Genomic DNA, 12,911 nt, shown 5'->3' with positions numbered 1-12,911 from the left:
CCATTTCATAATGTGGCTTCTGATTATAACATCAATGTGTAATAGGAATTTATTGGAAACGTATTCACTACTTCTTTTACAAATGTATTTATCTGGATGAATTGGTCCAATTGGTCTCTCTTACCTTAGACCCCTGGGAGAAAAGCTTAGTGTCCATGGGGTTAAATGTAAATGGATATTCTATGTGATGAGTAATATAATCTGGGTTAAGGACGACTCAGATGCAGTAGCTCTGGGAAAGACACAGGCTTTATTAAGGGAATACAGCAAACAACACTTGGAAGAATGATGACGGAGCTGAGGAACCATGAGAGCAGGAACATTTATACACAGTAATCAGCGATGGGAGAGAGGTGTAGGAGGCTAACAGACCAGGGTGGAGAACGTCAATGATGGGATACAGCTGGGGAGGGTTAGGAGAGTTACGGGGTGTCAGCAGTGAGCTCTGCTGGCCCAATCAGGAGGAGACGGGACAGATCGTCACAAGTACTAAGATGTGATGCATCCATCTTCCAAACACTTATCACAAGGGTATCCCAGAGCCAATTACAGGAAACACAGTGTACAAAGCTGGGGTCCACCATGGATACAATGCCATTTAATCACATGGCACACTCACAGTCATAGACTCTGGGCAATTTACAGAAGCCTGTCAGAGTCACTGCAGGAAGAAACCCATGTGGGATAAAGAGAGCAAACAAACGCCACACAGACAGCATAGGAGAAGGATGGAAACATTCAACACTGCAGCTGCAAGGCAGCCCTGTTACCCACTGAGCCGCCCCTCACTGGATTCTCATGGTTAAAACAGGCTCAAAACATGATGCCCAGTACATTCAAAATGCACATGTGGAGGATTTCAGCCATATGGTTTTGAGTAACTTCTACACCCACGTAGCATGTGTGAGATGGAGCCGGCCAGTTCCTCTTATGGTCCAATTCTGCTCATGCGTTACTAAGATTATGGTACTTAGGTCCTCCATCCATCAGATCCTCTTCTCACTGTGGTCATGCTCATCCACTCTGGACACCGTACGCTTGGTAAAAGACTCTCATCTCTGCATCCTTGGTAGCGAAACAAAAAGGGGGTTTGCTGAACTAGATGGGCTGAGACTGGAAACAAAGAGGATCGTGAGGGATCACAAATGGGAGGACTGGCAACCGGGAAGGTCACAGGCAGCAGGAAGGTTTAACATCAATGACCGGACTGGGGCTGACGAGACAAATAGATAATTAAATGCAAAGACTAACGAGGGGCAACAAGCAACAGGCATGAATCATCAGGGTCACGCTAGTGAGGAGACAGGAGGGTCAGGCAGGTGTGATGGGTAGGACATGACAGTGGTCATGTGACACGGGCTGTTACTGTCACCATGAGGAAGCGCAGGAATGTAAACAGCTTGGAAAAGGCAGCTGGTGTTTTTCTCCTTTATTTCTGTGTGAGCCTATAGTGGGTCCCGTGTTGGATGGGATCCTGTCTCTACTGCATGTCAGTCGTAAGCGGATCACACTTCTTACCGTTAGGGTGATGCCTGTAGTTTACAGTGGCTTGTAAAAGTATTCGGCCCCCTTGAACTTTTCCACATTTTGTCACATTACAGCCACAAACATGAATCAATTTTATTGGAATTCCACGTGAAAGACCAATACAAAGTGGTGTACACGTGAGAAGTGGAACGAAAATCATATATGATTCCAAACATTTCTTACAAATAAATAACTGCAAAGTGGGGTGTGCGTAATTATTCAGCCCCCTGAGTCAATACTTTGTAGAACCACCTTTTGCTGCAACTACAGCTGCCAGTCTTTTAGGGTTTGTCTTTACCAGTTTTGCACATCTAGAGACTGAAATCCTTGCCCATTCTTCTTTGCAAAACAGCTCCAGTTCAGTCAGATTAGGTGGACAGCGTTTGTGAACAGCAGTTTTCAGATCTTGCCAGATTCTCGATTGGATTTAGATCTGGACTTTGACTGGGCTATTCTAACACATGGATATATGTTTTGTTTTAAACCATTCCATGGTTGCCCTGGCTTTATGTTTAGGGTCGTTTTCCTGCTGGAAGGTGAACCTGCGCCCCAGTCTCAAGTCTTTTGCAGACTCCAAGAGGTTTTCTTCCAAGATTGCCCTGTATCTGGCTCCATCCATCTTCCCATCAGCTCTGACCAGCTTCCCTGTCCCTGCTGAAGAGAAGCACCCCCAGAGCATGATGCTGCCACCACCATATTTGACAGTGGGGATGGTGTGTTCAGAGTGATGTGCAGTGTTACTTTTCCGCCACACATCACTTTAGTTCACTGTCTTTCACACGTTGTTCTGTTCATCATGTCCCCAAGAGGGAAGCCAGACTTTCGCAGAATGGCAGCTGCTCACTGTAACATGCATTAAAAGACTGAAAAGTGCTGGTGAACATCCTGCCTGGACGCCGGCCACTGTGATGGTGTACATGAATAGGGTGAATGGAATGATATATGTGGACTTTCATGGAATATAAACTGTGAATCGCCCATCTATCCAGCAAACCCCACTATAACAGTAATACCACCCAGTCCACCCGCCTGCATCCTGAAATATCACCTGAAATATCAGGCGAAACATCAACACAAGCAGATAGCTTCCATATTAATGCAATGGGAGCAGAAACAGCTGTGGGCTGGCCCCCCATCCTGGGTTGTTCCCTGCCTCGTGCCCATTGCTTCCGGGATAGGCTCCGGACCCCCCGCGACCCAGTAAGCGGTTTGGACAATGGATGGATGGATGGATGGATATATATATATATTAGGCAGTCACATAAACTTTTAAAATGATCTCCATGTTGATTTAAACCTATGATATTATGTCTGTCAAACTGTTTGCCCTTAACCGTTTCAAAATCTCTCCTAAAGTCATCCCAGTATTGGCAGTATTTTCAATATACTCATGTATTTTTTGACATGACCACTAGCTCACCTCATATAGCTAATCAATACCTCAGTGACTTTTCAAAACTAGTTTCATGAATTAATTGAGCTGGTGGTGAAATTTAACAAATACATGAAATGGCCGAGGTGAACCTGAGGAGAGGTTTAGGAACCATATTGGTGTTCATCTAGCCATCCAACAAGATATCAGTAACTTTTTGGAGAACATAAGAAATTCCTTTTAGTTTTTTTTTGTTTTACTCATAATTTGCACATGTTCTAATATTAAATTTTCTTTTTCATACTGAGAAAATATAAATTTGCTACCCAGATAAATAGCTTTAAACATTTCCTATGACTCCCTAAGACTTTTGCACAGTACTGTATATATCTCAGGATTCCTAATGAAACAGGATTTATGTGTTTTTTTTCTGGTAATTGGTAATCACCTACACTACTTCATTGATGATCAGGTGCCTTTCTGTTGTTGTTGTACTAACGTGACTTATTAAGATTTTATGTTATTTATGTTTACTTAATTAATATATGATTAATTTGATTATATCATTATCTTTACTAAGTTACCTCAGGACCGCTGTAGGTTTTGAGTTAATAAACTGTCTGCCGTCTGCCGCCCCCTGCTGGCCAAAGCGTCGCCGCTGCGATATCAGGCTGCTGCGCTCAGTGAGCAGAGAGCGCGGATTAAGTCTGTTACTCAGTTACGTTCTGGGCAGCGCGGAACCGGGACATTAATGGGATAGAATAGGAAGCCTTTATTGTCAGTGTACAGGTAGCAAATACAATATATAGACAGAAATATAAAATATACATATAGAGGGGAGGGGAAAAGCTCCCCCCACTCATCAGGCTTAGATTTCATTACATTTTATTTTATTCAGAATCAGAATTCACTCCATTAGTACAACTGCATGTACTATGAATTTGTTTAGGCAGGTTTGGTGCATTTACAGACAACATAGAACATAAGTCAGAGAAAAACAGTCATTTTGTATGTTTGTTCAGCTTACAGAACCCAAATATTAACATACGTCACACTTCAGACAGAGTAAAAAGGGTTATACTGGTTATAAAGCAGAGATTTTACCTTTTTGCCACGGAGAAGCAGCGACATGTGAGACTCTGATACGGTAAAAATGATTCCTCCAGCACACAGTGAGCTATCCCAGCATGCACAGCGACACGGGGGGTTTGGATAAACCCCAAACCCTGGATAGAGGGACTCAGTGAATGAGGAGGTGAATCTGTGCAGGGGGGTCAGTCCATCAGAGGAGACTCTGTAGAAGGACAGAGCACCAGCCCCCCAGTCCAGATACACTCCTACTCTGTGGGAGCCTGAGGGCTTTATGGGTATGACAGTGTGTTTCTTATTGTGCCGGACAGAGTAACTGTCAGTATCACAGTACAGACTCCATGACTTGTTATTGGCTCCAAGCCCACAGTCACTCTCTCCTTTCCTCCTGATCCCTTTATAAGTCACTCCTATCCAGGCTCCATCTCCATCCCACTCAGCCTCCCAGTAACAGCGGCCAGTCAGACTCTCTCTGCACAGAACTTGGCTCCATCTGTCAAATCTCTCTGGATGATCAGGATATGGCTGCTCTGCCCCCCCTGTCACCTTCCTGTCCCCCCCTGACAGAGACACTTCTCTGTTTGCTGTGTTGGGGTCCAGCGTCAGCTGGCAGGAGTCTGTAGGCAGGAGGAAGAGCGATTGATCCCATGACGAAGCCCAGCATCTCCATCATTATCACTGTCACACCTCACACACTCACTCACACAGAACTCGCTCCAATACACACATTTTATTCCCAATATACTCATGTAGCTGCCCGAGTTTGCGGCGCTCCGGCTGCCCCCTGCGCTGTGAGACACGCCGCGCTGAGAGACCCGCTGGGGCCGAACTGCACTTTAGCCTGCGCTCTATTATTCTGTACGATACATAAAATATAAAAAGTCAAATGTGTGAATTACCTCAGGAAATGTTGGTCGCCCGCGCGACGCCGGTGGGAAGACGCGCCGAAATGACGCGCGTGTTAAACTAATAGGCTTAATTATAGGTAAATAAAATTACAAACAGCATTCATCAAACATATTAACCATAAAATTACACAACAAAGATTACCACTAAAAGTGAGTTTGTCTTTAGGTCACAATATGAACGTCTTTTAATCCACTTTGGACACACACCTCTCTCCAGCAGCGCGCCGACGCGACGCTCCCAACGCGGACGCATCTAGGCTGGTTCTCCGCAAAGCGCAGCACTCGCGTATTACACCGCGTATGCGTACATGGAAACGTTCATATTTCTCTGGTCAAGCTGTGTACTTTACACATGCGCACGTGCCCTATTTAAGTATTATTAGTAGTAATTCTGATATTCCCTGCACACGTACCACAGCCGCGAGGTCTGTGTATGTTTCCCTACGTTTTACAAATTCAGAGCGGCAGTTCACGGGGCTGCCAACTTTGATCAACTGGCTGGCGTGAGATTTTCAATTTGGGACAAGTCTGCACACATATGCATAAACATTTATATGTATGCAACAGTTCTATTACCTTGAAAATTGGCTGTAGGGTTTGCAAACTACCCCAATCCTCATCAAAATCATCTATGTTGGCGTTTAAAGACAAATTTGGAGTGCGGCAGGCGGTCGTCCGCGGAGGAGTAAAATGCATCATAAAAGTCTATACAAACACGTCCGCTTATACGTGCGCGGAGAGGTACCAGTCTGGCCGCCACGTTTTCTGTGTTGATTCCGGCTTCGTCTGCGCACTTACATGAGGATAACAAGACGCATGCGCGACGTGCAGTGCCACCAGAAATTGGCGTGGCAGTATGGTCACGTTTTGTCACGGAACATTGTCTTTACTAGCGGTACAGATCGTATTAAAGTAGCATCTGATTTTTTTAAGAATGAGTGTCCAGAAGAGCTGTATATTTTCACAGACAAGAAAAAAATATTCCGAACACTATTGTGTCCTTCTTTGTACAGCGTCTTCAAAATTTAATGGCAGTATAAGTTTCTAAGAAAGCAGTGTCATGCGTACAAGGTACAATGAAATTCTAACCTGAAATTCTTACTTGCCTACTTTCATAAGCAGCATTATTTTTCATACAGTTCCATCCATCCATCGATTTTTCTGCCACTTACCTAATATATAACATATAATCTATTTGTGTGTGTGTGCGGTGACTCGAACCTGGGTCCCAGAGGTGTGAGGCAACAGTGCTAATCACTGCACCACCATGCCACCCACCAGAAAACCATACATGTTCTTAATCTCAAAATCAGTTCATCGTTTTCCCAGAAGGTGGCAGCACATCAACACTGCAACCTTGGACAAGGATCGCCGCACCTTTTCCTGCATTTGGAGCTGTTTCATTCCCTAATTTTGCGACTTAGCAGACTTTAGGCCGCCCTTTCTTTCTGTATGGGACTGCTGCAGAGTGACGGCCTGTATTCTGTTACTCATTGTTTGCACTCTTCATAGATTTCAACACTCAGATTCTTGGTTAGATTGGGGTATTTTCTTTTTGTTTTCCGTTTATTTGTATACCAGTGGCTGCCTCTATTGATCTGGCTGACTAAGATTTGATTGGTCTGGAGTGGTGGTGTTCACACTTTCACCTTGTGCAGTATAGTTGTGTGGGGATCAGTGTGGTGGGGCACAGGTGTGTGTGTGTGTGTGTGTGTGTGTTTAGGGGACTCCATTCCCCTTTTTGATCAACTTCACCGGACACCTGTTTCTTGCTTGGGTTTTGTCAGCCAGTGGCCAAAGGCTGGTTGCTGGTTAATTTTTTAAGGTCGTTGATGCTAAAGCGCTTGTCTTGTTTCTTGGTTTTATATTTCAACAAACTGTCAATAGTACAAACACGTTCAGCTCCATTCGGTAAATGAACTTGTGTGTTCTTAATTTAGAGTAATTTTTCCTGTGGTGAAATTCCCCAGGTGGTGTAGTCGTGTCCTTGTACTACTGAGTACTACTTTGGAGAATTGTTATTGTTGCAATAACAAATTGCAAATTGCAAATTGCCAGTCCCATCAGACGGCCATCGACCTGCGGCCCAGGGTGCTCCGGTGACAGGAGCACTTATGTTCCACCATGCTGTTCGTTATGGACACACTGTGGGCAGCACAGGGATTCAGATCGGCCAGGCCGTTCCTCCCAATCACACCCTTCCAGGTTTCACTGTCGCTACGCACATCAGCGTTAATGTCTCCCAGCAGGACGATGCAGTGCCCACGGGGGGCACCTCCCAGCCCCCCTCCCAGGTCTCGAAGCAGGCCAGGTACTCTGAGCTGATGTTCGGTGCATACGCATAAACAGTCAGACCCCCTCCGCCAACTCGAAGTGGAAGGGAGGTAACCCTCTCACTCACTGGGGTGAACTCCAACGTTCTGGCACTGAATTGGGGGGGCTATTAGCTTATTTCGCAGAGGTCACCATTGTCAAAATGAAAACAAGGCTGAGGTGGGATGAATTCCACAAAATTCGTTGATGCTAATGTGGCATATTCTTGTGAACCAGGATGTACATCTTATCAAAGACGAGAATGTGATCAAGGTTTGTCTTTCCCTTGATTTCCTTGTAACCGGGACACTTAGAAGCTCAGTTCAAATTTAGAAAACACACTTTTGCAGAATCATGGATTTACAGTAGTGAGGATGTATCATATAACCAAGCTGCCTCCTGCTATAATTCCTCACAGTGGGGCTGAAGATTTTTATTTTCTATATGAAAACCCAAGATCCATTGGAGGTGAAGTACCTGACTCTGCTTGGACCTAAAATATATTCATACCCCTTTGATTAACTCTGTAATGTACCATATATGTTTAGTAATATGTATCCACTGCGATGGGCTGGCCCCCCGTCCTGGGTTGTTCCCAGCCTCGTGCCCATTGCTTCCGGGATAGGCTCCGGACCCCCCGCGACCCAATAGGATAAGCGGTTTGGAAAATGGATGGATGGATGGATATGTATCCAGCATTTTCAGCCTCTCTCAGGATAACAGTGCTTGTGCTTCTTGCCTCAGAAAATTGTAAACTCAGAAAATAAATCAAGCTTGTTGACTTGTTGACTAACGTTAGTTATTCACGATGCAAAGAATATTTTGATGTTTGCTGATTAGCTAGTACATTGACACTTAGCCTACGCCTGTCAAAATCCTTAACTTACCTTTAATATCAGTAATGTTCCCCTCTATTCAGTCGCTGTATCCTTTTAACAGAACTGCTCTTGATATTCAACATCCCTCCTCAGCCCATTTTTCAGCATCGTTTATGGTAAAATGTGGCACCAGCCAAAGTTTACGGTCCAAGCCGTTGTTATGTGACTGTACTTCCAGGCTTCCACTTGGGGTGACTCCCTCCTCTGCCTCGCTTTCCATTCAAAATGGCGGCCGTGTGAAAACAGCACATAAGTAGACCCACACCTGCCCAGCACCTCTCACCAGGGGCAAGTCAAGAGTGGAATAGAGGGGAGTCCAGTCCCTCAAGCCCAACCTGTGCATATATTTAGTCGGTATCTCTCTACCTCCCCAACCAGCTCAGGTTCTTTTCCCACCAGAGAGGTTACGTTCCATGTTCCTAGAACCAGAACTGGTAGCCGGTGATGGGTCCGCCTAGGCCCCTGCATACACTGCCACCTGATCCACATTGCACCCAACCCCCACGGCTCGCCCTGCAGATGGTGGATACACAGGAGGGGGGGCCCATGTAAATTAGGCGCTCACCTGCTCCAAGGAAGGGTCCCGGTCTCCCCAATGTGGGCAGGGTCACATGATCCTTATTGTTAGTGACTCACACTTTGTCTGGCTGTTCACCCAGGAACAATTTGCCTTGGGAGACCCAAACAGGGGCAGCTCCCCCGACAACATAGCTGCTAACCTCACAGAGGGACACGAACCCTACCAGCACAATAGTGTCAATAAATGGAAGGGCCCAAACGTCACCCCCGATCTACCAACATACTGTCCTGGCTGACCTCCCTCAAGAGTTACCCACTGACCTAATACTATACTGTCATGGATAACCTCACTCAAGCATTACCCACTGATCTAATACCATACTGTCATGGATAACCTCCATCGAGCGTTACCCACTGATCTAATACCATACTTTCATGGATAACCTCACTCAGGCGTTACCCACTGATCTAATACCATACTGTCCTGGCTGACCTCCCTCAAGCGTTACCCACTGATCTAATACCATACAGTCATGGATAACCTCACTCAGGCGGTACCCACTGATCCAATACCATACTGTCATGAACAACCTCCCACAAGCATTACCCACTGATCTAATACTATACAGTCATGGATAACCTCACTCAGGCATTACACACTGATCTAATACCATACTGTCATAGATAACCTCACTCAGGCATTACCCACTGATCCAATACCATACTGTCATGGATATTCTCCATGACGTGTGACCCACTGATCTAATACCATACTGTCATGGATAACCTCACTCAAGCGTTACCCACTGATCTAATACCATATTGTCATGGATAACCTCGCATAAGCATTACCAACTGATCTAATACCATACTCTCATGGAAAACCTCACTCAGGCGTTACGCACTGATCCAATACCATTCTGTCCTGGATAACCTCGCACAAGCATTACCCACTGATCTAATACCATACAGTCATGGATAACCTCCCACAGGCATTACCCACTGATCCAGTACCATACTGTCATGGATAACCTCGCACAAGCATTACCCACTGATCTAATACCATACTGTCATGGATAATCTCACTCAGGCATTACCCACTGATCCAATATCATACTGTCATGGATAACCTCACTCAGGCGTTACACACTGATCTAATACCAAACTGACATGGATAACCTCACTCAGCCGTTACCTACTGATCCAATACCATACTGTCATGGATAACCTCGCACAAGCATTACCCACTGATCTAATGTCATGCTGTCATGGATAACCTCGCACAAGCGTTACCTACTGATCTAATACCATACTGTCATAGATAACCTCACTCAAGCATTACTCACTGATCTAATACCATACTGACATGGATAACGTAACTCAAGCGTTACCCACTGATCTAATACCATACTGACATGGATAACCTCACTCAGGCGTTACCCACCGATCAAATACCATGCTGTCAAGGATAACCTCCCACAAGCATTACCCAATGATCTAATACCATACATTCATGGATAACCTCACTCAAGCATTACACACTGATCTAATACCATACTGTTATAGATAACCTCGCACAAGCATTACTCACTGATCCAGTACCATACAGTCATGGATAACCTCACTCAGGCATTACACACTGATCTAATACCATACTTTCATAGATAACCTCACTCAGGCATTACCCACTGATCCAATACCATACTGTCATGAATATCCTCCATGACGTGTGACCCACTGATCTAATACCATACTGTCCTGGATAACCTCGCACAAGCATTACCCACTGATCTAATACCATGCTGTCCTGGATAACCTCGCACAAGCATTACCCACTGATCTAATACCATGCTGTCCTGGATAACCTCCCACAAGCATTACCCACTGCTCCAATACCGTATTGTCATGGATATACTCCGTCACATGTGACCCACTGATCTAATACCATACTGTTCTGGCTGACCTCCCTCAAGCGTTACCCACTGATCTAATACCATACAGTCATGGATAACCTCACTCAGGCGGTACCCACTGATCCAATACCATACTGTCATGAACAACCTCCCACAAGCATTACCCAATGATCTAATACTATACAGTCATGGATAACCTCACTCAGGCGTTACACACTGATCTAAAACCATACTGTCATAGATAACCTCACTCAGGCATTACCCACTGATCCAATACCATACTGTCATAGATATTCTCCATGACGTGTGACCCACTGATCTAATACCATACTGTCATGGATAACCTCACTCAAGCGTTACCCACTGATCTAATACCATATTGTCATGGATAACCTCGCATAAGCATTACCAACTGATCTAATACCATACTCTCATGGAAAACCTCACTCAGGCGTTACGCACTGATCCAATACCATTCTGTTCTGGATAACCTCGCACAAGCATTACCCACTGATCTAATACCATACTGTTATGGATAACCTCACTCAGGCGTTACCCACTGATCCAGTACCAAACTGTCATTGATAACCTCCCATAAGCATTACCCGCTGATCTAATACCATACAGTCATGGATAACCTCCCACAGGCATTACCCACTGATCCAGTACCATACTGTCATGGATAACCTCGCACAAGCATTACCCACTGATCTAATACCATACTGTCATGGATAATCTCACTCAGGCATTACCCACTGATCCAATATCATACTGTCATGGATAACCTCACTCAGGCATTACACACTGATCTAATACCAAACTGACATGGATAACCTCACTCAGCCGTTACCTACTGATCCAATACCATACTGTCATGGATAACCTCGCACAAGCATTACCCACTGATCTAATATCATGCTGTCATGGATAACCTCGCACAAGCGTTACCTACTGATCTAATACCATACTGTCATAGATTACCTCACTCAAGCATTACTCACTGATCTAATACCATACTGACATGGATAACGTAACTCAAGCGTTACCCACTGATCTAATACCATACTGACATGGATAACCTCACTCAGGCGTTACCCACCGATCAAATACCATGCTGTCAAGGATAACCTCCCACAAACATTACCCAATGATCTAATACCATACATTCATGGATAACCTCACTCAGGCATTACACACTGATCTAATACCATACTGTTATAGATAACCTCGCACAAGCATTACTCACTGATCCAGTACCATACAGTCATGGATAACCTCACTCAGGCATTACACACTGATCTAATACCATACTGTCATAGATAACCTCACTCAGGCATTACCCACTGATCCAATACCATACTGTCATGAATATCCTCCATGACGTGTGACCCACTGATCTAATACCATACTGTCCTGGATAACCTCGCACAAGCATTACCCACTGATCTAATACCATGCTGTCCTGGATAACCTCGCACAAGCATTACTCACTGATCTAATACCATGCTGTCCTGGATAACCTCCCACAAGCATTACCCACTGCTCCAATACCGTATTGTCATGGATATACTCCGTCACATGTGACCCACTGATCTAATACCATACTGTTCTGGCTGACCTCCCTCAAGCGTTACCCACTGATCTAATACCATACAGTCATGGATAACCTCACTCAGGCGGTACCCACTGATCCAATACCATACTGTCATGAACAACCTCCCACAAGCATTACCCACTGATCTAATACTATACAGTCATGGATAACCTCACTCAAGCGTTACACACTGATCTAAAACCATACTGTCATAGATAACCTCACTCAGGCATTACCCACTGATCCAATACCATACTGTCATAGATATTCTCCATGACGTGTGACCCACTGATCTAATACCATACTGTTCTGGCTGACCTCCCTCAAGCGTTACCCACTGATCTAATACCATACAGTCATGGATAACCTCACTCAAGCGTTACACACTGATCTAAAACCATACTGTCATAGATAACCTCACTCAGGCATTACCCACTGATCCAATACCATACTGTCATAGATATTCTCCATGACGTGTGACCCACTGATCTAATACCATACTGTCATGGATAACCTCACTCAAGCGTTACCCACTGATCTAATACCATATTGTCATGGATAACCTCGCATAAGCATTACCAACTGATCTAATACCATACTCTCATGGAAAACCTCACTCAGGCGTTACGCACTGATCCAATACCATTCTGTTCTGGATAACCTCGCACAAGCATTACCCACTGATCTAATACCATACTGTTATGGATAACCTCACTCAGGCGTTACCCACTGATCCAGTACCAAACTGTCATTGATAACCTCCCATAAGCATTACCCACTGATCTAATACCATACAGT

General features: G+C 44.8%; 1 protein-coding gene across 1 annotated transcript in view; it reads right to left on the bottom strand.

Annotated features, from left to right (window-relative positions):
• Positions 1-405: 405 nt before the first annotated feature.
• Positions 406-12,911, bottom strand: part of LOC125721466 (NACHT, LRR and PYD domains-containing protein 3-like) — a 233,140-nt gene continuing 220,634 nt past the window's right edge. Inside the window, exons 13-14 of the mRNA XM_048997391.1 lie at positions 4,004-4,534; positions 406-2,181 (exon numbers count right to left, since the gene is read on the bottom strand). Coding sequence (XP_048853348.1) covers positions 2,083-2,181; positions 4,004-4,534 — 630 coding nt within the window. The 3' untranslated portion in view covers positions 406-2,082. The remainder of the gene's footprint in view (positions 2,182-4,003; positions 4,535-12,911) is intronic.

The sequence above is a fragment of the Brienomyrus brachyistius genome, unplaced genomic scaffold (genome assembly GCF_023856365.1).
Source record: "Brienomyrus brachyistius isolate T26 unplaced genomic scaffold, BBRACH_0.4 scaffold33, whole genome shotgun sequence".
Taxonomy (NCBI): Eukaryota; Metazoa; Chordata; class Actinopteri; order Osteoglossiformes; family Mormyridae; genus Brienomyrus; species Brienomyrus brachyistius.
Note: the sequence above shows the minus strand (reverse complement) of the source record. Positions and strands in the feature narration are given on the sequence as shown.